General features: G+C 36.0%; 1 protein-coding gene across 7 annotated transcripts in view; it reads left to right on the top strand.

The window, feature by feature from the left end:
* MYCBP2 (MYC binding protein 2) overlaps positions 1 to 27,218 on the top strand; it is a 279,351-nt gene that overhangs the window by 171,730 nt on the left and 80,403 nt on the right. For 5 of the 7 annotated variants that reach the window (XM_012472002.2, XM_012472001.2, XM_012472005.2 and 2 more), the window contains 7 exons: positions 3,224 to 3,439; positions 7,961 to 8,016; positions 9,548 to 9,663; positions 13,472 to 13,569; positions 14,299 to 14,415; positions 15,122 to 15,262; positions 26,768 to 26,842. In XM_012472002.2, the coding sequence (XP_012327425.1) occupies positions 3,224 to 3,439; positions 7,961 to 8,016; positions 9,548 to 9,663; positions 13,472 to 13,569; positions 14,299 to 14,415; positions 15,122 to 15,262; positions 26,768 to 26,842 (819 nt within the window). The remainder of the gene's footprint in view (positions 1 to 3,223; positions 3,440 to 7,960; positions 8,017 to 9,547; positions 9,664 to 13,471; positions 13,570 to 14,298; positions 14,416 to 15,121; positions 15,263 to 26,767; positions 26,843 to 27,218) is intronic. The other 2 variants (XM_012472003.2, XM_064369118.1) reach the window with 1 other exon arrangement.

Genomic DNA, 27,218 nt, shown 5'->3' with positions numbered 1-27,218 from the left:
GTAGCTAATTTTGCCTCAATATTGTTTTCAGTAGGACCATTTCAGCTACTTCATGCATTCTTTCATTTATAGCATGAAGAAATGCAATGCCAATGTAACATCTTACCTGACTGAATAAAAAATAAGAGCACATTGCTTACATGATTTGTGCTCTTAGTGATGTTTAATTTATAAATATCACATTATCATATTAGCTGAAAAGAAAATTAATCTATTTTACTTTCAACCTGATAGTATATGAATAAAGTCTTAGGAGTACTTTAGACTCTTCAGAAATTGTTAAAATCTTTATGCAATAATAGCTAATTATTTGAAACATAAAAATTGATTTGCAGCTAATATTTCAGTGAGTTCCAAATGCTTTAAAAAGTAGCAAATGTTATTGTTAAAATTTTTTACTTATAAAACGAGTGTTCCTATATATGATACAGTGACTTAGAACAAACATACATATTGTACCAATGTCAATTTCCTGGTTTTGGTTCTGTGCCATCAGTAATTGATAGTGTTGGATAAAATGTAACCATTGGGAAAACCTGAGTGAAAGGCATATAGGACATTTCATCTATTTTGAAACTTCCTGTGAATTAAAAAGAAATGTTTAGCCAGGTGCAGTGGCTCACACCTGTAATCCCAGCACTTTAGGAGCCTGAGGCAGGCAGATCACCTGAGGTTGAGAGTTCAAAACCAGCCTGACCAACATGGAGAAACCCCATCTCTACTAAAAATACAAAATTAACCAGGCGTGGTGGTGCATGCCTGTGATCCCAGCTACTTGGGAGGCTGAAGCAGGAGAATTGCTTGAACCCATCAGGCAGAGGTTGCGGTGAGCCAAGATTGTGTCATTGTACTCCAGCCTGGACAACAAGAGCAAAACTCTGTTTCAAAAGAAAAAAAGAAGTTTATTTTAAGGCAATCTTATTTATTGACAAGATAAAGTCACATAAGAAATAAAAGAATAACAATTTTTTTTAAGTAGCATAGTTTGTAAAAGAAAGCAGAATGGTTATTCTGTGTCTCAGTATTCTTAAAGTATAAAATTATTCAGTGGTTTACTTCAAGGTTCATGGTGCATACACACATAGACTCTAATGATAATTTATTAAATACTTAGGGTAAACATAGTTACTTACAGAAAGGTTAAATTGAAATAGTATGTATAAAAATAGTATGTGTAATTTAAAATCAAATATGTTTGAGGCAGGAGACTTCCCTTTACCCCTTCATGGGACTTGCAACAGGGTTGTGGTCCATTTACTTGGCCACTGCACTCAAACCCCTTGCAGGAGGGGGAGCACGCAGGCAAGCAGGTGCCAGGGCCCAAGCGAGTGGTTTTGGTCTCCATCCAGCCCCACAGCCTCACATCTAGGGGTATGTCACAATTAACACTCTTTAACCTTTGTTGTCTGTGGATGGCTGTGTTAAACAGCTCAGTGAAGAGTCCGCATGACAGCCTTTTTGCGTTTCTGCACCCAGTGTGTCCTGAATTCTTGTAGAGCATCCAAGAAGAATCAGGTCACACAAAAGGTTTGAAAAGTGATGAATGCAGTGTTGAAAGTGGCTCTCAGCAGAAGGGGAGCTGGAAAGGGGATAGTGTGAGAAGGTGATATTTCCCTGAATCTCAGCTATCTCTAGCCAGGCTTCTCTCCGAAGTCATGCCTGAGGTTAAGCCACATCTGTCAGTTGCTTCTTCTCTTGATTTCCAGCCACTTATCTCTGTGCCAGCTGAAGTCTGGGATTTATATGGGCACAGGGTGGGGGGCGGCAGAGTGGGTCAAAAAGGTAACATTTGGACGGGAATACAAGGATAACTGTTCTCATTTAGGGACGTGGTTTCTAGGCCTGAGGGTGGGGCCTTTATTGGGGAACCACCTTCTACCCAGTAATTCCCTACCTCCTGTCTGTTTCATCTTCACATTTTTAAATTATATTTAAAGTTTAAAGCTTTTAATGCTGTCACATATGTTTGAGTTGAAATTTTTACCATATACCTGTAAACTGCTATTTGTTAAATATAAGAATGGGTTTTTAATATTGCCAGGGGATTATGTCAGTCCAAATACTGATCTCTTGTAACCTCACCTGAAGATGGTGGTCACTTAATGGAACGTATTTGTCACCTGTGCCTAACATTATGTAAATAGGGAAAGTCTCAAACTACTGAGTCCATAGAATGTCGTTATTAAGAACAATAAACATTAAAGACATTCTGTAGTTCTGAGGTAGGCCTCAATTACTTATATAATACTGTCACTTTTATCTCTGCTACTTTTTCTATTTCTGTAACAATCCTATTGTTGGATTACCTATTCTTGCCAACCACAAAACTGTAGTCTTATAAGGAACAGCAGAAACTTTGAATAAAACTCAGAATGGTGATACCTGCTGAAGAGCTAAAGTTGTATTCAAATTGTGTGTAAATTTCTGCTTGCCTAGGGCTCAAGTGTTTTTCTGCCAATGCATAAGCTAATGAAAACAGAATGTTTTCTTATAATTCCTGGAAAATATTTCTGAAAAGTATTTTTATAAGACAATTTGTATTTTCAACATATTAACATCCCTTAACAAATCTGTCCTTTCATCTATACAGTAGAGTTAGTAGATGAAAGATAGTCCCGTTTTATTGTTGAAAAAATTGAGTTGCAAAGTTTAATTGCTTAAATTAAATGATTATGCTGGTGATAGAGCTGTCTAATAATACTGTTTCTTCACCAGAGTAAAGAAATATCTTTGGGCTTTAGGTATAAAATTTGTTTTATTTTGTTAATTTTTAAAACTTCTATCAATAGAGTACATTTTCTTCTGTAGAACAGTGCAGCTGAAACTGACATTACTGCTTTAAAACGTGTTGAGATTGTGGGAAAGCATTTACACTTGGATTACCTGATAAAATAATGTGTTAGTCCCTGCGAGAGTTTGATGTAGATTCATTCTGCTATCTTATCCGTAACTTATTAATGGTGTATTTGTTTTTATGTTTTGATATCTCTGAATACGTATTCCAAAAATACGAGGCCTTGTTTTACACTGTGTTCATAGTTTGTATTCTCAGCCCATCTTGAGGTCATTCTAACTCTGTTGAATAAGCCTTTGAAGGGAATGCCTAAGACCAATGCTAACATAAAGTGTGCATAATTATGAGTTTATAACTGTAAGTTGCTTCTTTTGATGTCAACAACAATTAAATAATAATAGTATTTGGTTTCTATGATACCATGTTTAGGTGGAAGTGAAAGCTGTCCCTGTTTCTCAGAAAAAAACGTCTTTACAGCAAGATCAAGTAAAGAAACCTCAAAGGATTCCTGGCAGTCCTGCAGTAACAACTGCACCTGCTAATACTGACATGACTTTTGGAGGGCTGGCATCACCAAAGCTAGACGTTTCATATGAACCAATGATAGTGAAGGAAGCTCGATATATTGCCATAACAATGATGAAGGTAATTTATTTTACTTATCAGAAAAATTTTAGTTTTCAGCATTCATTTATTTAACCAACATTTCAGTGATTCAGATGCAGACATGAAATTATAAGTCCAAAGAGTGTTTGATGGATATTAAATTTGCAGCAACACTTTAAAGATGATTTTGTCTATCTTCACAGAGGGTTTTCATTGGTTTTTGGCAAATGTCCAGAGGGGATTACCAATTACAGGTCAAGTTAATCCAATCAGAGATACAGGTGGTTTAGGCTGAGTTTTAGGTCCTGTGAAAGTACTTGCTTACTTTTGACCAGGAATAGTGGCTCGCACCTATAATCCTAGTGCTTTGGAAGGCCAAGAAGGGAGCATCACTTGAGACCAAGAGTTCGAGACCAGCCTCAGTAACATACTGAGACATCATCTCTACAAAGAATAAAAATAGAATAAAATTTCTAAGTACTTGTCTATTTGCAGTTTACTATTCCTGCTAGAATGTTTCTCTTCAGGATTTCAGGGTTTACCTATGCCCCCTTCAATTTTGGGTTCTCTCAAATGCCAGATGTACCTCCTAGAATGTTTCAGGCTTTTTAGCTATCTAATAATGTTGGGCATTTAAAAATAAGTACTTTGGATGTTTTAGTTATCATCAGAGGCAATGTTAGTCTAAATTATCAAGATAGTCATTATTCAAAGCTGAAGTTTGTACTTTTGGCATTTTCAGAGTGCAGTGGTGAGCCATTGAAGGCTTTTGGGTAGAGGAATGGCTTGATTAGATTGGTGTTTTACAAAGATCATGGTGGAATATGGACAGTGTAATTGGGCAGATGATCAAGAAACATGGCTTGATTTTTGTCTCTATAGGGGACTATTGACTTAATTTGGTGAGATACACTGATCACTTAGACTGGTGAGTTGTCAATCAGTATAGATTCAATAGAATCAGTAGAACTTGGTAGCTAGTGGAGGTAGAGTAAAGAGAAGAAAGGAAATAAAAGATGAAATTCACATTTTGAGCTTGTGTCCAATTGATACTGGAAGAGGAGCAGGTTTTGATTGAGAAAGATAACAGAGTCAGTTTTGGATGTGATGAGTTTTAGATACTTAAATACTTTACATACTGAAATACTTATGTGAAGATGTATAAAACAAAGTTGGATGTACAGACCTGAGTGATCACAGTCTGACCTCAAGAAAAGGATTCAGATATTATTAGCACTTACATTACTTATGAAGTCTATGGTGAGTGAAGACAGAAGCTCCAGGACAGGATCCTAAGAAACACCAGTGTCACTGAGTCTTAGACTCTTGTCTACATTGGAAGTATCTGGAGCGTGTACTTTAAAAAAAAGATTTCCAAGCACCCAAAGATTTAGATTCAGTGGGTTTGGAGAGAAGTTCAGGAGTTTGCCTGAAACAGATATGCAGAGTGATTCAAATTTAAAACCTATACTTTGAGAAGCATCAATTTACAAGATAGATAAGAGAAAAAGAAAGGAAAAGAAAACACAGTCTACACTGGTAAGAATACTAGCCAAAGAAGCAACACATAGTTAAGGGAATGGCTGAAGTGAGTATAGATAAGCCTCTCAAGATGTTTGACTATAGAAAGAACCAGAGGAGATGGAATTGAGTGAAGGCTTTGGAGTATGGGGTCTTCTTAATAGAGACTGACTTGTATATTTGAGTGCTGATTAGGAGATAATTGAGAGAAAGAAAACAACAAAGATACTCTGAAATATAAAAATAGGATTTAGAGCTCAAGTGGTAGCATTGGCCTTAAATAGGAGGAGGAGTGATCACAGGAAGTTGTTAAGGTTAAAGAAGTTCATTCCCTGATTTCTTTAACCTCAACAACTTCAACTTTATTTCGGCCACTCACACCAAAAGTCACAGACCTGTGACATTACTCAGAACTGTTCTATCTCTGAAATCAAAATAAAATGACCTGCTCAGTTTTTTACCTCAATAACCACTCCTGTATCTACTCTGATGTTTCATTCTACCAGGAAAAGAAAAAGAAAACTTAATACAGATTCTAGTAAATTTGTAGGTTTTGCAGCCAAAGGAATTATTTAAAACAGTAATTATATAGTTTGGGTTGGAAATGGAAGTGATGAATCTTAGGGTCAAGGTTCTGAAACAAATGGAAAAAAATGAAATTGTTATCATAGAGATTGAAAGAAAGCACTGATCAGAAAAGATTTATCGGAGGCCTTTGAATAATCAGTTGAAATTGAAGAACATTTGTGAATAACAGTGTGAGTCGTATGAGCATGGATAAAATAATCATTTGGATTGATCCAGCATTAAAATTTTGCTAGATCAGCAAAGGAACGGGAATAAGGAAGTTGAGCATATGGTAGCTAAAGAGAGGACAGTGGAACCTAACTTAGTTTAGAAAGGAAGAAACTTCAGAGAGTCAAGGAAGTAAGAAGGACTAGACGTCGGAGTAGATACAGGAGTGGTTATTGAGGTAAAAAACTGAGCAGGCCATTTTATTTGATTTCAGAGATAGAACAGTTCTGAGTAATGTCACGGGTCTGTGACTTTTGGTGTGAGTGGCCGAAATAAAGTTGAAGTTGTTGAGGTTAAAGAAATCAGGGAATGAAAAGTTAGAGTTCAAGATGAATTGTCCACTGGCTATTAAAAAATTCAAGGCTAAACATTCTTATTTAAGAAATTTAGTTTCTAGTCTCCTTACCTCCCTAATCTTTTAGTTTCCTATGAACATGCTTCAATTTGTATAATTTCTTTTGCAAATTTTGTTACCACAATGGAATGCAATATTTTTAACATGTTCTGAGTAGCCTAGGTTTAGAGCAGGTATAAAATACCATTCCCAAACAGTCTCTGTGAAATTTTAATTCATGATCCAGGAAAGGAAATTTTCCTTATCAACCATTCACAGATACTATGTACCCACCCAGTAGTGAGCCAAGTATTGTAGAGGTTGGAAAAGTGAGAAGATCTGGTCTCTTCTTTCATTACTAAGTGTGAAAATAATATGTATTTGAAGGAAAATGATGAAGTGGAAGATACATTGTACTGAAAGTCTAGAAATCTGAATTTCCTTCTTTTCACACCTTTGTATGGCTAAAGACTCAACCCTAACTTGGATTTTTCTTATGTGTAACTTTTGAGTAGGTAGGCAGCTAAAACAGTTCTGATTTATTTTTATGAAAACAAAAAGGGTAGAGAGAAGGAAGGGGGCTTTGAGTGTGCATCTTTTTACTATAAGTACAGGAGAAGTTAGAAGTGGATGAGCAGTTGGACATCTTGACCTGAACCTTGAAAGATAATGATTTCTTTGGCAATGTAGCAGACATAGAGAAGTATTGGGAATAATGTGCCAAGTTTCATGTACCTACAGCCCATTTTTGTCTTTACATTTTACCATAATTGTTTCAGGTCATTTTGTTATTTTTTATTAAGAAACAGGTTCTTCAGGTACAATTGAAGCCTGCATAAATCCTTCCTCAAACTCATTACCACCCTTCCTTAGAGGTAACCACTCTCTTGAGTGTAGTGATTCTCATTCCTGTATATATTTTTAGGCTCTTGCTGGATACAAATTTATTCATAAGCAGTATATTTTGGATTGTTCAATATGTTTTCTGGAAGTTTATAAAATAGTATCATATTGTACATATCATTTTACCAGATTTTGCTCAATGTTGTTTTTGAGGTTCAGCCATGTAGCTATAGTTCATTCATTTTAACTGCTTTACATTAGTCCATTGGGTTACTATTCCATAATCTGTCCATTCTCTCATTGATGGACACTTACTATAAACTGTACTGAAATAAACATTCTGTATTTGTCGCCTTTTGTACATGAGCAAGAGTCTCTGGAAGATACATACCTAGAAGTGGATATGCTAAGTTGTAGGGCATGCATGTCTTCAACTACATTAAATATTGCCAAAACTCACACTCCCACAAGCAATGTATGAAAGTACCAGGTGCTGCATGTTCTCCTCAGTGTCTGGTTCTTATCAACACAATTTGATGACCATGATATGATTTATTTTGGTTTTGTTTTAATTTGTATTTTCTTCCAAGTTTAGTTAAATAAGTTTTCTATTCTTTATTGACCTTTCAGATTTCTTGTTCAGAGAATTGTCTTGACTCTCTTTTCTTTTGTGTTGTGTATCTCTTTTGTATGGATTTATTCTTTGTGTATTATGGATGCATATCAACTTTGGGTTGTACAAGTTACACATCTCCTTCTCTGAGGTGGAGGTTTTTCCTATCTTTATAGTATCTTTGTTTTGGAGAACTTTAAAATTTTAATATACTCGAAAGATGTTACCCGTTTTTTTTCTTTTGTTCTTTTAAGTTTTGGTGTTTACTTTTGGATCTTGAAACCACATAGAATTTATCTTTAATAAATGGTCTAATGTAGATCATTGAATTTTATCTTTTACTCCTATATGAATAATCAGTTGTCTCACAAGCATTTATTGAATAATGTACCACTCTATTAATTGAGAATGTTTCTAAATGATTTTACAGTTGTTACTGGTCTCTTTCTTAAAGGTTTATGAAAATTATTCATTTGAAGAACTACGTTTTGCATCACCAACTCCTAAGAGGTAAGGATCATTTTCTCAAAGTATAACCAAAACATAAGTTGTAAGCTGCTTGCAACTAAAATCATCCTGTGTTTCAACTTTATTTTCTATGAATACTTTATAGCATTTTTCTAGATTGTCAATAGAGATTTCTCACTTGTAATACTGTGTAAATTTGCAGGAAAAAATGTGCTTACATTCAACTATAATGCTGCCAATATATTATGTAATACTGCCTACTAGTGAAAGTAGGTATCTAGTATCTAAAAATGTTTAAATTGACTTGTTTAGGGTTAGTTTGTTTTTGTTTGTTTGTTATTTAAAACTTACTCCTCTTCTCCTTCCAATGAATTGTGGAGAGATTTCAGCATGTGGTATACTTGTATTTAATTGTACTGTCTTAATTTTTCAGCCCATAAGTAATTCTGTCAACTTCAGAATTAACATTTTTTTGAGTTAGTATTTTATTTATTAGGACCAGCACTTCTTAAAATAGTCTGTTGAAAAAAAATAATTAGATGCATTATAGTTTGGAGAGATCACCTCCATAGAATTTACAAAAATCTCTGAAGTGAATCTGAGATAGCAGAATTGTGTATAGGCTGGAAATACCAATTTGAAACTCATGGGGAAAATAAATTTGGGAATTTATTTTCTGTATAGAGATGGCATTTAAAACTGAGGAAAGATGGCATAGATAGAAGAAAAAGATGACCCAGACCCAAATCCTGGGACATTCCTTAAATTATACAGTGGTCAGAAAAGGGAAAGCCAACAGCACACTGACAAAGAATGGCCAGTGAGAGAAGAAAAAAGCCAGAAAACATCACAGAAACAAAAAGAAGGAGGTATTTCAAGATAGAAAGAGTTGTAGCTAGCAAATGCTACTTAGAGATCGCTGAGGATGAAGTGACCATTGAACTTGGGGACATGGTGGTCATTAGTGACTTTTACATCAGCAGTTGTAATGAAATGTTGGAAACAAAAGCCTAGTAAGGATAAATTGTGGAAGGGAAGTAGAAGTGAGATATAAATAGGAGGAGAGATAGAAGACCTTTTAGAGGGGGCTGTAATATCAAAGTTTGTTGCTAATGGAAATGATTCAGTAAATTGAGAGTAATTGATGCTGCATGAGAGAGAAAACAGTGATTGCAGCATAACAATGTTGAGGGAGTAAGATTCGCAGCACAAGGGGAGGGGCTAGCTTTGTATCAGATCCAAGACACTTCCTCCATTCTACCATGAGAGAAGGCAGAGGTAAGTAGATTTATTAATCTGATTGCAACTTGAGTTTGTATCTGATTGTTTATTGTCTCATGCAAGAAAGAGGTGAGGTCATGATCACCTGAGAGTGAGGAAGAGGGGTGATGCAAGTTTGCGGTAAGAAAGAAGTGAAATTCAAGCATGCTGGAGGGTAGGCAAGGATACTATGGCAGGGCGGTAGGATTGCCAAGCAGTATGCAAGCCAATTAAATGTTTGCTGAACTATCATAATGACGTTGGCTGATTAACCAAAAGTAAAATTTCCAATATCCATCTTATCTCTTTTCAGACCCAGTGAGAATATGCTGATCCGTGTGAATAATGATGGGACTTATTGTGCAAATTGGACTCCAGGGGCTATTGGACTCTACACTATTCATGTTACCATTGATGGCATTGAAATTGGTATTTTTTTAAGCTATGAGTTACTTACTTCAGATAACTAGAATCAAAATTATTTTTGTCTTCTAGTTTTGCCCTTTAACTTGCATCCTACATATGGATAGTTTTCATAACTTACTTGAGGCTTTCTTTTCTCATTCATAATGAGTGTTTAATTCGTGCATTAACATTTTGTAATAATTTATGGTGTCCACCCAGTCATTGTAGCCCTCACGACTCCTTCCCTCCATTCCCTGATGTGACTACTCAGGTGTGCTGTCTTCCACGCTGCTGTATTACTTTGTTCCCTCCTTGTGGGTGTGTTTGTCTGCCTCCCCTGGCTGTGAGCAGAAAGCATTCATGTTTGGATCTTCCAGTGTAGCTCAGTGCCTGGCACATAATGACAGTAAATATGGGTGAATGAATGAATTTTTTAACCTATCATTGTATTAGTCTGGGTTCTCCAGAGAGACAGAACCAATAGGATATATATACAGTCATGTGACTCATAACATTTTGGTCAATGACAAACGGCGTACATAATGGTGGTCCTATAAGATTTTTACTGTACCTTTTCTATGCTTAGATATGTTTAGATATGCAAATCCTTACTACTGTGTTACAGTTACCTACAGTATTCAGTAGAGTAACATGCTGTACAGGATTATAGCCTAAGACCAATAGGCTATACCATATAACCTGGTAATCTGTACCATCTAGGTTTGCGTTAAGTCCACTTTGATTTTGCACAATGATGAAATTGCCTGGTGATGCACTTCTCAGAACATTTCCCCATCCTTAAGTAATGCATGACTGTATTAGATATATGAGAGGGGATTTATTAGGGAAATTGGCTCACACAGTTATGGAGCCTGAGAAGTCCCGTGCAGCCTCACAGGCCGCACCTGCATGCTGGAGACCCTGGGATGCAGGTGGCCTCAGAACCAGGGAAGCAGATGATGTTACTCTCAGTCTGAGACCAAAGGCCTGAGAGTCCAGGAAGGGGCCACTGGAATAAGTCCCAGAGTCTAAATACTGGGGACCCTGGAGTTCTAATGTTGAGGGACAGGAGAGGAAGTGTTTGTCCAAGCTCCAGAAGATAGAAATACATTCACTTCTCCTCTGTTTTTGTTTGCTCTGTGCCTCCAGCTGATGGGGCAATGCCTGCCCAAATTGAAAGCAGATCTTCCCCACCTACTTCACTCACTCTCACACGCCAGTCTTCTCTGGAAACACCCTCACAGATCCGAAAGTAATGCTTTACCAGATTTCTAGGTATTCTTTAATCCAGTCAAGTGGACACCTGGAACTGATCATCACAACTGTTAACTTTGAAAAACATTTTACTTTTCTTTTGGGCATTAATCTTTTCTTTCCTTTACCTTTAAACTGTATAATAGGATAACAAGGAGAAAACAATAGTACCTATCAGTGTGAATTTCTTGTAACATTATTTTTCCTGATACTCCTCAAGAAAAGCGGTTTCTATGATCAGACAGATTTCAGAAACCTGATGTGCGATAAGTATCTTTTATCTGAAATGTTTGGAACCAGAAGTGGTCTAGATTTTGAACTTTTTCAGATTTTGGAATATTTTTATTGTAGTCTCCAGTTGAGAACCCATAATTCAAAATTTCAAAATTCAGAATGTTCCAGTGAGTACTTTTTTTGAGCATCATGTTGACACTCAAAAAGTTTTAGATTTTGGAGATTTGGGGTTTTCAAATTAGAGATGCTCAGCTTAGATATGGTAGTCTCACTTGAGACATTCACACAATCTACATTAACATATTAGGGATTCTGAGAAGTTCTGAAATCAAGAAACTTGTCTGACTTTGTTTGATCCTTATCATGGGATCCCTTGCAAGTAGGGAAGAGAGAAACATGTGGAGATAGCAATAATACTGATTAATATTTCACCACAATATTTGGGAAACCCTGCTTTAAGTAGTTTGCTTTGGCAGTGGAGGTAAAGAGGTACTTTATGTTGATGTAATTCTGTGTTCTCATACATTAATACAACTGTATAAACTCAGATATATCCAGTTCACCTGTACCATTCTAGAGACCTTCATCAGCAGCCTTTGCTGCACTCTTTATTTCAGCATATCCATAAAGCCTTTAGTTCAGCGAACATTTTTTGGTTCTGAGCATACATTGTCCTAGGTAAGACAATTCCTGTCAATTGTTAACACTTTGCTGAGGATTGCCAAAATAAAACAGGCAAATAAACATTATATGAATTATAAGTAGTGACACACAGGCGATACAAATTACAGTAGGAACTCAAAAGTAGAAATAACCAAGAATAACATTGTAAATATTTTTGTCTCTAAAAATTCTGGTAAAATTTCAGTAATTTTTTTCATCATCTTACCTAATAGTGGGATGAAGGAAACTAATGCAAAATAGATAAGAAAAATCCACTTATATTTGTTTTTTGGAATGAGGCTGAAGAAAAAGACTTGCTTACTTAAAATAATCCCTTTTCTTCCATACTCAGCTTCCCTACTCTTCTCCTTAACTAAGCTTTCTACCATACCATCAGTGGGCTGTACCTTACTTGACCACAGACAAGCAGAGATAATAATTCATTAGAATAATTACAATTCTAATAACTAACATTTATTATGCATTTAATATGCATCCAACCTTGTTCTACATGCATGTTTTTTGTTTTTTGAGACAGGGTCTTACTCTGTTGCCCATGCTGAAATGCAGTGGTGCCAGTCTCCATTCACTGTAACCTCCACCTCATAGGTTCTAGTAATTCTCATTGCCTCAGCCTCCTGAGTAGCTGGAATTACAGGTGCATGCCACCATGCTCAGCTAATTTTTGTATTTTTAGTAGGGACAGGATTTCACTCTGGTGGCCAGGCTGGTCTTGAACTCCATCCAGACTTCAGGTGATCTGCCCACCCTGGCCTCCCAAAGTGCTGGGATTACAAGTGTGAACGGCTGCACCTGTCCCCTTGTACATTTTAAGTCGTGTATTTCCTACAACAGCTCAGTAAGTGAGATGCTATTATTTTTCCCATTTTATAGATGAAGAAATCAAGGCAGAGTCAAACAGTTAGTGCCAGATGTTGGAGTAACCAATACGGTCTAACATGAGAATGAACCTCAGCTTCTCACAACCATGCTATATTGTCATAGAGATGACTGGCATAGATGATGAGTGGTATTCCGATTTGATATTGTCAGATAAGATTTAATTCTCAAGGGTTCCTTTTTTTATTATTTTCCATTTTTTCTGTATCAATTTCACATGTTCTAGTTAAAAATAGGAAGCCCCTTTTTTTCCTTGACATCCTGAGATACCCTTTTAGCATCTCAGTTTCTTTTTAAAAATATTTCTCTTGCTTAGCCTATAAAATATCAATCACCTTAAAAGAACAGAAATCAGATATTTGTGTTAATTTTTAAAAATAGCCTGAGGGGCTGGGTGCTGTGGCTCACACCTGTAATCCCAGCACTTTGGGAGGCAGAGGTGGGTGGATCATGAGGTCAAGAAATCGAGACCATCCTGGCCAACATGGTGAAACCCCATCTCTACTAAAAAATACAAAAGTTAGCAGGGCATGGTGGTGCGTGCCTGTAGTCCCAGCTACTCAGGAGGCTGAGGCAGGAGAATTGCTTGAACCCGGGAGGCGGAGGTTGCAATGAGCCGAGATTGCGCCACTGCACTCCAGCCTGGCGCCTGGCAACAGAGCAAGATTCTGTCTCAAAAAAAAAAAAAAAAAAATAGCCTGAGGATGTTTATAGTATTAGGTTTAAGGATCTTCCTTCTTTTTTTTTCTCACATGTAATAGTTCTCTTATTTTTCTCACAGATGCTGGTCTGGAAGTAAAAGTAAAAGACCCACCAAAAGGGATGATACCACCAGGAACTCAGCTGGTCAAACCAAAGACTGAACCTCAGCCTAATAAGGTTAGGGTAGAATGAACTCAGAGCTAGAATCATTCAATTTTTATACATTTTCCACTGATGCTTCAAAATGGCCAGTAAACATCTAATATTTTACTTGATTTCAGGAATTGAATTCTAAATATCCCTAAATAAACTTAATGAGTACTTCACGGTAACATATCTAAGTTATCGAATGTATACTTTTGTTTTTTTTTATTTCTTTGTGTAACACTATAGTAATTCATACATGTTGTATTCTTCCTGCTATGGAACATTTACAATGAACAAAAAGTCTGCTGAAATTAAGTATAAAGTTTGCAAGGTGAAAATGTCCTGTACTGTCAAAAGAAAAAATAATTTCTCAGATCTAAAGAGTAAGTACAGGCATTTTGGTAAACTGCTTGTTAAAAAAAGAAATATTGGTAATTGAAATTGTATCATGTTTTTCTAACAGGAACAAGTGGCTTTCATCCTTCTTAACACATATCTTCAATATTTAGAAATGAGTTAAAAATACATATAATAATTTTCTAAGTTTTATTTTCTGTAATATGCATTTCAGTTCTTAAAAGTTCTGTTGTTAGTGTTGATAAACCACCGTTATTTGCAGAGGGATCCCCACTACAAATAATTCTGGAACCTTGTTAAGAATTATGATACTTTCAAATCTGCTTAATTTTACTTCTTGCTACTTATAAGATCCCTGTTCCATGTTTTTCCTATCTCACTGTTTATCTTTGCCTTTCTCAGGTCCGAAAATTTGTGGCCAAGGACAGTGCAGGGCTTCGTATCCGTAGTCACCCTTCCCTTCAAAGTGAGCAGATAGGCATAGTGAAAGTCAATGGAACTATCACTTTTATTGATGAGGTAATTGATAAAGGAACTCTTGGTAGTAAATTTTGGACGGAAAGTTTTTGCATTATTTGCATAATAATGTTACTGAGTTTTTTTGTCAGAATGTGTTTTAAGCAGTTTGGGAAATATTTTAAAACTATTTTGTAGAATGTGTTCATTGAGTTTCAAACATTTCATTTATTTTATCAACAAAAAATAACTAAAATTATATTGTGAACATGAAAAGAGCAATGTTCAATATAGTATTCAGAACCTATGCAAGTATTCACTGAAAATAGGTACAGCTTTTCATGACATTTTAAAATGTTGTTTGTTTTGAAATGTATTTCTTGCACTGCTTTAACTTTGGACAGTATATTTTTTGGTACTACAACTAAGTATCTTCTGATTGTTAAAATATAAATATAAGGGAAGGAAGACTCATATTCCTTTGGGAACCATCTGATTTTACTGTTTAAACTATGTAATGTGGTTACCTTATGCTTTTATTCCTAAGTGAAATCGTTTTTATAATCTTGCCACATGAATTATCATATTGTGTTGGCATTCTTTGCTGCTTTTTTTTCCTGGAGGGTCTCTCAGACTTACTTTCTACAAAAGCTAAATGCTTAATCTCTACGTCTACCATGATTTGCCTGCTTTGCAGACTTTTAGACCTTGCTAGCCTCATAGGAGTTACAGGAAGGTCTGGCTTGTTTCTGTTGCTTTTTTTGTATAGATCCATAATGATGATGGTGTGTGGCTAAGGCTGAATGATGAGACAATAAAGAAGTATGTGCCTAACATGAATGGTTACACTGAAGCCTGGTGCTTGTCTTTTAATCAACATCTTGGCAAGAGTCTTCTGGTCCCTGTTGACGTAAGTAAAAGGTGGTTTGAAAAAGCATTATAGATACTCGCTGTTTATTTTACAGGGCTTTCTTTAATTAAGGCTTTTCAGTTCTGAGGTAACCCACAACTAAGTAACTTTTACTTGATAATTTCTTGAATTCTTAAGGGCTTCTGTGTAGTGAAAGTCAAGTTTGGCATGGTTAAGGCCCTTAGTGCTGATTATGATCCATCCCAGATAGGCAGGAAGTAGTAAATTTAATTAATTACTTAATTAAAACTATTGAATTTCTTTCAAAGAGGCAGAAAGTGAGAGTGTTACATTTTTTTTCTTTTTTATTTATACTACTGTTTGGAAGGAATTCCAAACTAAAGTTTATAAACTCAGAATTATACATTCAAAAACATGTATAAATGTATGTTATGTTCACATTTTGCAGTTAGTCCTGTGTGTTTTGTCTAATTTTGAATCTCGTCTTTCTCGGCTTATAATACTATTATTTAGGCTTGTCGTGCTATGTAGCATTCTAGTTGAAGTTAAATCCTAGTCTCAGAGAAAATTTGTTGTACCTCTTTGTTAAGTATATTAGTAGAATAGAGCCAGTGTTCACAATTGCTGCTTCATGAAGTATAATAATAACCCACACTTCATTTTATAAACTAACCAGAAAAGAGTGATTTTTCTCTTTTCATTACCATCAAATAAATGTGTGTGTTCTTTAGGACAGTGCTAATAAATAGTATGGGTAAAATTTTATTTAAAAACTTAGTATTTTTAAACAGTTGAATTTCTTAAAAATCAGTTTATAAAGTTGGCCCATTATATCAAACCATTCAGTATATTCTGTCTGACTTTCTGCTTGATTGTCCATAATAATGTTCTCCAAGCAGTAGTTTATATAATACAAGACGATCCTTTGGTGAAGAATTTGTATTTATATGTATTGATCTCATTCTTTTTTATATGCTTTTGTGTATTTTTTATAATAGTACAGTGGTGACTTTATAGAGAGAGAACAAGAAAGAGAGAAGAAAGATATGTGGTCAAGAAAATTTAAAGTGTTGGCTTACTGCTTTAAGGGAGGTTAAATTGAACAATGATACATCTATAATTAAAATATTAAATTTTAAATTAAAAAAATTAGATCTTATTAAATTTTTCTTAGATTTATACCAGCAGTTAAAAATGAGAAGGATTTCGACCTTCTACAAAAGTGTGTTTTAAAGAGGTAATTATAACAACCATTTTTGTGAGGTTTTTTTCCTAATGTAGACTTTTTTGTTAAGCGTGGGGGAGTTAGTTTTTATTCTTTATAGAGATGGGAGGGCCTGGCAAGGTGGCTCACGCCTGTAATCCCAGCACTTAGGGAGGCCAAGGCTGTTGGATCACCTGAAGTTAGGAGACCAGCCTGGCCAACATGGTGAAACTCCATCTCTACTAAAAATACAAAAAATTAGTCATTCGTGGTGGTGGGTGCCTGTAATCCCAGCTACTCGGGAGGCTGAAGCAGGAGAATTGCTGGAAGCTGTGTGGTGGAGGTTGCAGTGAGCCAAGATCGCACCACTGCACTTCAGTCTGGGAGACAGAGTAAGACTCTGTTTCAAAAAAAATAAAAATATAGAGATGGGGGTCTCACTGTGTTGCCTAGATTGGTCTTAAACTCCTGAGTTCAAGCAGTCCTCTTGCCTCAGTCTCACAAAGTGCTGGGATTATAGGCATGAGCTACCACACCTGGCCATTGTATGTTTTATTTAAGAAAGTCTCTTAAGTCACTAATAAAACATTATACCAGATTATATTATCTTTTCTGCCTCCCCCAGTCCAAGTTTTCTCCCTGATTTCTTTATTGCTTATTTGAGGAGCTGCTTTTGGGAAAGGAAGATATTTACACAGATAAAGCAAGTGAATAAACAAAGGTAAAAGGGAAGAGCAAGAAACACCATCTGTCAAAGTTCTGAATCGCACGATTTTATCTTAAAGCGTTGTGTTCTGTTACTTGAGGCTTTTGAACCCCATCCAAGAGACAGTCTGTAGTAGACCGTCTCCTTAAGGTCAGGGAAATAAGGAAGTAACAAAGGTTGGAGGAGTGGTAAGGAGTGGAGTGAGACATACAGATACTTATGGGTGATTTTCACTGGAGTGAGTGCGGACATTATTAACGTAAACAGCTCAAGAGTGTCTGGTATTGTTAGGAAGCTAGGGTTTTTCTGGTTTCTTCATTTTAAGGATGGTAGTGACTTAAGAGTTTTATAAGTTAAAAGAAAGATACTAGTAGAAAAGGAAGAAATTAAAGATGTAGATGACAAGGCTGAAGACTCAAAAAAGGAGGAGGAAATGGAATTAAGGGCACCTTGGAGAGCTTGCCTCTATAAAAGAGAGGGGGTCCCAGCACTTTGGGAGGCCGAGGCGGGTGGATCACGAGGTCAAGAAATCGAGACCATCCTGGTCAACATGGTGAAACCCCGTCTCTACTAAAAATACAAAAAATTAGCTGGACATGGTGGCGCGTGCCTGTAATCCCAGCTACTCAGGAGGTTGAGGCAGGAGAATTTCCTGAACCCAGGAGGCGGAGGTTGCGGTGAGCCGAGATCGCACCATTGCACTCCAGCCTGGGTACCAAAAGTGAAACTCCATCTCGGAAAAAAAAAAAAAGAGAGAGGGATATGCATGGCAGTAGTTATGTTTTGGGGGAGGGAGAGACAAAGGGAAGAGGTTGAGGGAGATCACAAGTTCCCTTAAAATAGAAGAAAGGAAAACCATCAATTTGGAATGAAAAGAATGAGTTAAGTTAGAGGGTTGAGAAATGCAAGGAATACTTGGAATATTCTCTGAGAGAAATAAGAGCAAGATCTGACCAAAAATAGCTAAAGGATTACTGGGCCACTAAAGACTCAATGAGACCACTGTATAGAACCAGCTGGGATCCCCCTCTTAGTTTCTGATTGCCGTAAGTGTCCAGAATTAAAAGCCAAGAAAGCAAATTATAGCACTAGTTAGAATATGCTGACCTGCTGTGACAGAAAGAGCAATTAAAATGATCATCAACTCTGGGAATGTGGACTCAGGCCGAAGTTAGAAATGTGAAAGGACAAATGGAAGGTCCAAGGGACTTAGAAGATTTAATAAAAATCCTAGAACAATATAGTGAATGCACTGGAGCTAAAGAGTTGGAAAAATGCAGGCAATAAATTAGAATGTTTGTATTTGATATTATAGGTCAGGCACTTTAACGAATGAGATGCTCTATTACATTGCCGTGGGAGGGCGGCTGAAGTGCAGTTGCAGTACAGGTGGAAGTCACTGGAAGTGCCTAAGTCTAGGAACTAAGAAGCTAGGCAAGTGGAGTATCATCTACGTGGACTTGAAGACTCACAAAGTTAAAGATAAAAACAAGCGTGTTTACCGTTGGAGGAAGGGGTCCATAAGACACAATTTAAAGTCATGAGGGGAATGGGAATAGTTTGATATTGGATCAGGAAGAAACAGAGCAGTTTTATTATAAAAATGAAATAGCAAGTAGATGACATAAGGGCTTATGTTTTGGGTGGTGATCAAAGATGACAGAGGGGGTACAATATGGCAGAATTAACTGGCGTAGGGCTCTAAGCAGATCTGGTATAAAGTTTCTTAAGTACAGGTGTTAAATGAGGACTCACACAGAGTCAGAGGCCTGACATAGGCAGGGACAGGCATGATTTTCCAAGGTTTTATCTGTAGGGACTAGAGCAGACCCCTTACACAGTCAGTACATGTTCTATGAGTATCTTACTGTGCAGGGCTAAACATGATAGGGTATAGAGGGAATATTCCCTCTTGTCCCTTCAAGGAAAGAACAGAATTAAATAATTGCATCTTGCTACCTCTTCCTTAGTATCTCTCATACATTGACTGCTGAAAAAAAAACTCTTATCTTTTCTCCCTTCTTCAGTTCATTTAGAGTAAACGAACTTGAATCATGGCTGATAATTTTAAAACATGACTCAATAAAAACATGAAAGCTGGCAGATGTGAAATAAAATTAGAAGTAATAAAGCACCAATGCTGTTAACTTAAAAAGAAGTGAAAGTACCGAAAAGTTGCCTTCAGCACTCTTTGCTTCTATCTCTTCAGCCTTTTCTAGTTAAAACAATTTTGTATTGACATCAATGTGTGCACCTTATTTGGATCCTGACTTAAACTATAGTGGGGAATGGGGGCAGAGATTGGAAGTGTGAACACTGAATATGGATGAATTATTTTTTAAAAATAAGATTACTATAATTACCCATTTTAGATAATCCTTAAAGTGATCGTGTTACACTGTCTTGTTTATTTACTCATATTTTAGAATTCTTGTGTTCATCATAAATATGAACTTTAGCTCAATTTTGGCCTATTAGTCATTCTATTTAAACACCATATTTGACTAAAAAATATTGATATCCTAATTTAGTTCAAATTTGACTTTAACTGTGTTAGCACTTTAGTAATGCTCTAATTTAGAGACAAAATAACATTAGACATTCGTAGAATGGCCATATTGTTTCCAAAATAATTTTAAGTCCATGGGAAAGATAGAGCTAAATAGATGAAGAGTTCAGATCCTTTGTGAGGCATTTATTATCAATTATGTACAGTTTTTGCTCTTTTTAGAACACACTTTTCCTTTTTGTTTTGTTTTGGTGTGGTTTATTTTTTGGTGGTGGTGTTGTTTTAATAGCACCTTGCCCTGTCACCTAAGCTGGAATTCAGTGGCGTGATCTTGGCTCACTGCAACCTCTGTCTCCTGAGTTTAAGCTATTCTTGTGGCTCAGCCTCCCGAGTAGCTGGTATTACAGGCATACACCACCATGCCCAACTAATTTTTGTATTTTTAGTAGAGACAGGAGGAGTTTTACCGTGTTAGCCAAGCTGCTCTCGAACTCCTGGCCTCAAGCGATCCACCCGCCTCAGCCTCCCACACTGCTGGGATTACAGACTGGGATTAAAGACTGTGAGTCACTGCACCCAGCCTAAAACGTGCTTTTCAGTTTCACGTTTTAAGAGTCTTTGTTTTGTTGCCTAATTTATCTAGAATGCTTTCACTTCCATTTTTTTTCTAATCTTTAGTTATCCAGACTCAAAAATGTGTTGATCTTCTTCTCTTTATTTCCCAATATTGCTATAGTCATTAATTCATTAATTGCTCATTCAGTAAATATTTCCATTCTTATTAATAGAACTCTTATTTGCATTCTTATTAGTATTAAATACTAAGCTAGAAAGTAGGTGTTGGGTGGAGAGGCAGAGGGAAGGGATACAGAGTAAATAAGATGGGGTAAAGTTCTTATTCTTAGAGTATTCGCCATGTAATGTGGTAGGCATACCATATTCAAATAATTAGGTTGCATTGTGTTAAGTTGTGGAATGGCTTCATTTAAGTGACAGAATTTCTAGACAGAGAATCAAATGTTCAGAGTTACGGGAGCATGCTATGTATATGAACCGATGAATACTTGATACATGTAAGGCAGAGATTTGAGGGTAGAAAACAGATATGTACTGGGGAGATTAGGTTTCCTGCTTCCCTCTCAGGCAGCGCTTAATCTGTAGAAGTAAAAAAGGCTTACTTCTTTTTTTTTTAATTATTATTTTTTAAATTAAATCTTTAATTTGCATTTTAGGTTTTGGGGTACCTGTGAAGAACATGCAAGATTGTTGCATAGGTACACACGTGGCAGTGTGATTTGCTGCCTTCTTCCTTTTCACCTATATCTGGCATTTCTCCCCATGCTTTCTCTCTCCAACTCCCCACCCCCCACTGTCCCTCCCCTATTTTCCTCCAACAGACCCCAGTGTGTAATGCTCCCCTCCCTGTGTTCATGTGTTCTCACTGTTCAACACCCACCTATGAGTGAGAACATGCGGTGTTTGATTTTCTGTTCTTGTGTCAGTTTGCTGAGAATGATGGTTTCCAGGTTCATCCATGTCCCTACAAAGGACATAAACTCATTGTTTTTGATGGCTGCATAATATTCCATGGTGTATATGTGTCACATTTTCCCTGTCCAGTCTATCATCGATGGGCATTTGGGTTGGTTCCAGATCTTTGCTATTGTAAACTGTGCTGCAATGAACATTCGTGTGCATGTGTCCTTATAGTAGAACGATTTATAATTCTTTGGATATATACCCAGTAATGGGATTGCTGGGTCAAATGGAATTTCTATTTCTAGGTCCTTGAGGTATCGCCACGCTGTCTTCCACAATGGTTGAACTAATTTACACTCCCACCAACAGTGTAAAAGTGTTCCTATTTCTCCACATCCTCTCCAGCATCTGTTTTCTCCAGATTTTTTAATGATCGCCATTCTAACTGGCGTGAGATGGTATCTCAATGTAGTTTTGATTTGCATTTCTCTAATGACCAGTGATGATGAGCATTTTTTCATATGTTTGTTGGCCTCATGTATATCTTCTTTTGAAGTGTCTGTTCATATCCTTCGCCCGCTTTTGAATCTGCTTTAGTTCATGGTAAATTTTGGATATTAGCCCTTTGTCAGATGGGTGAACTGCAAAAATTTTTTCCCATTCTGTTGGTTTCCGATTCACTCTAATGACTGTTTCTTTTGCTGTGCAGAAGCTGTGGAGTTTGATTAGGTCCCATTTGTCTATTTTGGCTTTTGTTGCCAATGCTTTTGGTGTTTTGGTCATGAAGTCCTTGCCTACGCCTATGTCCTGAATGGTTTTACCTAGATTTTCTTCTAGGGTTCTTATGGTGTTAGATCTTATGTTTAAGTCTTTAATCCATCTGGAGTTAATTTTAGTGTAAGGTGTCAGGAAGGGGTCCAGTTTCTGCTTTCTGCACATGGCTAGCCAGTTTTCCCAACACCATTTATTAAACAGGGAATCCTTTCCCCATTGCTTGTTTTTGTCAGGTTTGTCAAAGATCAGATGATTGTAGATATGTTGTGTTGCCTCTGAGGCCTCTGTTTTGGTACCAGTACCATGCTGTTTTGATTACTGTAGCCTTGTAGTATAGTTTGAAGTCCGGTAGTGTGATGCCTCCTGCTTTGTTCTTTTTGCTTAGAATTGACTTGGCTATGTGGGCTCTCTTTTGGTTCCATATGAAGTTTAAGGTGGTTTTTTCCAGTTCTGTGAAGAAGGTCATTGGTAGCTTGATGGGGATAGCGTTGAACCTGTAAATTACTTTGGGCAGTATGACCATTTTCATGATATTGATTCTTCCTAACCATGAACTCGTCAGCTACTCATGTTTGTTTTTCTTGCCTTCAGCCCATTTGTGTTTACATAGCTCTTATTTCTGTTTTTAAGCTACTTAAGGGTAAGGACTCATTCAGGATCCCTTCTTACTCACACTTGTTTCTTCCTAAGGGTTAAAAATTACTCTTCGCTCACAGTAGGTTTTCAGAGTTTGTTAATGCTTTCCACATTTGCAGATGCTTAATTTAGTTCTTTGCATTTGGTATGCTCATTCTATTTAAACTGATTTCTAACATATATATATATACTACTTGCCTTAAATTATTTTGTTTAGTCCTCATTGTGACCCTGTTATATTAAGCATATTATAATTCTCATTTTTCTGGTGAATAAAAATAGCCACTCACCCAGGATCACAAGTAGAAGGTAGTGGAGCTGGTATTGGAATCCCAGTTGATACAGTTCTCCAGCCCATGCTTTTATGTTCAGTATGCATTAATCTAGTGGAGAGATAAGGATAAATACAGTTATAAAAGGATGAAACAGCTATAGCTATAAAAATCCTATTACTTTGGCTAGAACAGCCAGACTACAGAAAGATAAATACTTTTAATGGTTGAATGAGGATGAATACCATGATATGTATTGAAGATGACGTGAGTCATTCTGAGATGACATACCTGGGGAATGGAGATGTTAATAGTGTAAAATTTACACATCCAGATGTTTGGGTATTTTGTCAAAAATGAGATCTTTTAACATTGTGAGGGGAGTTGAGTGGAAGAGAAAGTTTATATCAAGGAAAGTAAATGATAGACAAATGGAAGTATTCCAAAATATCTTTATAGTTCCTGTATAATCTGGATTCTTACAGAAGCAACTTGAATCTCTGAATATCTCCATACATTTATACAGATTACTTCTTATTTTATCCTGATGGGTGTTCACATATAGAAAGTATACTGATTTTCCAAAATTTGGGACCTTAAAGATTTGAAGTAGAATTGAAGAGAAAGTATCATTTGTTGATCTTGTATAGCATCACCTGGGTTAATTGATAAAATTGGCAAATGTTTCTTGCATTTTGTATCCAATTTCATTCTTTTGGGTTACTTAATAACACCTAGCCATCACAGCTTTAACATACCCCAGATTTGCTGATTTTGTTAATAGCTTTGTTTGTATGTGTACACATAACCAGTTTTTTAATCTTAATAATATTAACTTAATATAACATTAGTAAATATGCTCTTCTTAGATGGTTAAGAACAGCTTTATTTTATTTTTTAGCTTAATGTTGAAGTTTTGTAAACAGAATGAGATTAAAACAGTTAAAATAATATTGTAATAATTAATTTATCTATGCTATGCTTAATTTTCCTGAATTATTTTATCATTTTGCTTTAACAGTGGTAATTTTTAGCTTTGTGCTTATCTAATACAGTGAAAGATTTTTTCTTTCCTTTGCATGAGCATTTGGCATGGTTGGTCTCACGTATTTTCACTGTGATAATTATTCACTTATTTGATCTCTTCTATGCCTTGAAAGATTATCAGCTTAGGGTTGCAATTTGGTGTTCATTAATTTAGTTAGGTTCCTAGTATGCTTTAATTTTCTAATTTTCTTGACAGAACTTTTCTGTCTTTAAAATAGTATTTGAGAATAAAATGTTATTGTATATGTATGTGTGTATATATACACATGCACACACAAGCTATGCTCATATTAACCTGTGAAATTATACTAGATGAAAGCTAACATATTTTAATAGTGAGAAATTGGGTCTTTGGAGAAATTTTGTATCTTTAGACTAAAACATTCCGAAATTTCCAAAGAACACTGTGTGTGTGTGTGTGTGTGTGTGTGTGTGTGTGTGTGTGTGAGTGAGATGAATTCTTCTTGTTGTCCAAGCTGGACTCCAACTTCTGGCCTCATAGAGTCCTACCTTCTGAGCTTCCCAAGTAGCTGGCACTACAGGTGTGCACTACCATGCCCAGCTAAGTTTTTAAATTATTTTGTAGAGATGAAGTCTCTCCATCTTACCCAGGCAGGTCTAGAACTCCTGGATTCAAGCAATTCTCCTGTCTCAGCCTTCTGAATAGCTGGTAGTATAGGCATGCACTACTGTGCTCAGTTATTCAAGTATATTTTATTTTTAAACTTCAGATTTCTGTTTGACAAATTTCTGCTTCTTGATAAATACAATTAGGACATTGTATTTTGAAAATAATCTTATGGTAAACCAGTATGAATTAAGAATTTTCTACAACTGCAGAACAAAAGCAAACCAGTATCAAGTTTGTTTACATAGAAACATATGCAAAATTGATTTTATTGGCAATTTATTATCATAGTTAGCAGTTACATCATTTTAAAATATCATTGTACATGCTGTTGACTGAGAAAGCACCTGTGTTTGCACACTGACATAAAAGAGAGGTATAAGCTTTAATTATTATCAACCAGTCATCACATTGCTTCTTTATCACTAACTTTACCTGTATTACTTTTAACAGTTGCCTTTCACGATGCTGTGATACTAATTTATGCTAAAAAATGGAAAATGCTAAAAAAAAAAGTGATATTCTTTTTTTTTTTTTTTTTTTTTTTTTTTTTTTTTTTGAGACGGAGTTTCGCTCTTGATACCCAGGCTGGAGCGCAATGGCGCAATCTCGGCTCACCGCAACCTCCGCCTCCTGGGTTCAGGCAATTCTCCTGCCTCAGCCTCCTGAGTAGCTGGGACTACAGGCACGCGCCACCATGCCCAGCTAATTTTTTTTTGTATTAGTAGAGACGGGGTTTCACCATGTTGACCAGGATGGTCTCGATCTCTTGACCTCGTGATCCACCCGCCTCGGCCTCCCAAAGTGCTGGGATTACAGGCTTGAGCCACCGCGCCCGGCCGTGATATTCTTTTATGTCAAAAAGTCTGCCCCACTGTTCTCTGTAAGAAGAAAAACTGTTGACCAAGTACTCTACAGATTCTTATATACATGGATGAACTGATACAGACATTTTTCCCCTAAAAAATAGCACTTCAAAATGCTTTACAATATGTTTCCACTTTACCTAAAGCGAAAGCACCTTATTCACTATCCAGTTTTAATTAGGGGGGAGTTGGCTTTGGTTTTGGTTTACATTTATTTGTAGGCATATTATATACATTTTTTTAGGGTTTTATATGTCTTACATTTATGAATTAGTATATATGTATGTACATGGGTGTGTACCTACATTCATTCATACATATATATGGATATGGAACATATAGAACTAGAGAATAGTAAATAAATTCTCATGATCTAAAATGACTTATAATTGATAGGGAATTTTGATGTTTCTTTTGTGTTGAAGTCTTAGGTGATCTTTTTAATTAACACTTTGAATGCCCTCTTTTTTGGTTCAAAATAACCTTTTATAATATTTACACAAGCAATACACTTGTGCAGTTGCTACTTACTGGAAAGGTTTTAATTTCAGAACAGATAAATATAGATTGATAGCATGAGATAAGTATGTAAAATGTATATCATTAAATTATCAGTAAAACATTTTGTGAAATGTTGATTTTTCTGGAATAATGTTTTTGTGAATTGATTGTTCCTCAGCAAAAACATTTTTAGACTTTAACGTAGAGATTCTAAATGCACTGTGCATTTCCTAAACTTCGAGATGAAGAAAATTAGGCCTGTGTTTTGATAAATTTGATTAAATTTTTATCTTTTCATAAAAAATTGATTGTATGTATTATTTCTGTTTTTCTTATTAAATTTGTTAATAGCATTCAGAAACATTTCCAAATGATTTTTACCTATTTTTAGAGAGAAGCAAAATTGAAAAAAATGACTTGGATTTTTTTGTTTTATTTTTTGATTTTTGTACTTCAAAAAGTGATAAGTTCACATAAACTACATGCCATTATTATTAATAATGACAATTGCATTTTCTCTACAGTCTATATCATTTGCATTTTTATTATAAAACAGCAGACTGGTTTGTGTCTCATAAAACAAATCTGGCTTGTATTAGAACAAATATATCCTCATTTAAAGAATTTTAAGGTTTCTTTCTTGCACTGAGTAACTTAAGCTTTATAACAACGTCTGGCTCTTAATTTTAGTAAATGGCATGACACACTATATCCATGGAGAGCTTCTGACAAAAACTTATCAGACAGAATGTCTTCAGTGTGTGGTTTACTCAGATGGCTTCAGTTTCTCTTGAGTAAAATAATATTTTCGTGTTGGTGCTAGAGTACAGAAAAATGTTGTTACTGTGAACACATCTTCTGCAGATGATATCCTGTTCCCTTTCTTTGTTGATATTTTTCTTTCTTAAACTTTGTTGCTCAGAATATCTTTAATGCTAGCCAAGGAGTCAGGGATTTGGACGTATTTTCATGGACTTCCAAAGCTTTTTTCCCTCAGGTGAGTTAACTGTAAGGAACAATCATATTTTATTCAGGTATTTCAGCATGTATAACAAATTTTGTGTCTTTGAAACCTTTGCTTAAGATTAATAAAACCTTTTTACCAAAAGAGAGATCTAAGTGAAGTGCTGCAATTAGGTTTTCTCCTCCGTCCTGCCAAAAAGAATATATTAGTTTAAGTGATACTTCTGTGTGACTTCAAATTTGCTATATTTAGTTTTATGACTAGCTTTTCCAATGATTATATCTAAGATTACTGTTTTCACAACTTACTAGGTGGCAGTATCCTAGCTTTATGGCTCTTTTATTTTTCTACTGCCAACTCTTTCACATTGCCTCTGTGAATGTTCATCTGAGAATGTGATGGGAATGGA

Source organism: Aotus nancymaae, unplaced genomic scaffold, assembly GCF_030222135.1.
Source record: "Aotus nancymaae isolate 86718 unplaced genomic scaffold, 86718_ANA_hifiasm-v0.15.2.pri h1tg000088l, whole genome shotgun sequence".
Classification (NCBI taxonomy): domain Eukaryota; kingdom Metazoa; phylum Chordata; class Mammalia; order Primates; family Aotidae; genus Aotus; species Aotus nancymaae.
Note: the sequence above shows the minus strand (reverse complement) of the source record. Positions and strands in the feature narration are given on the sequence as shown.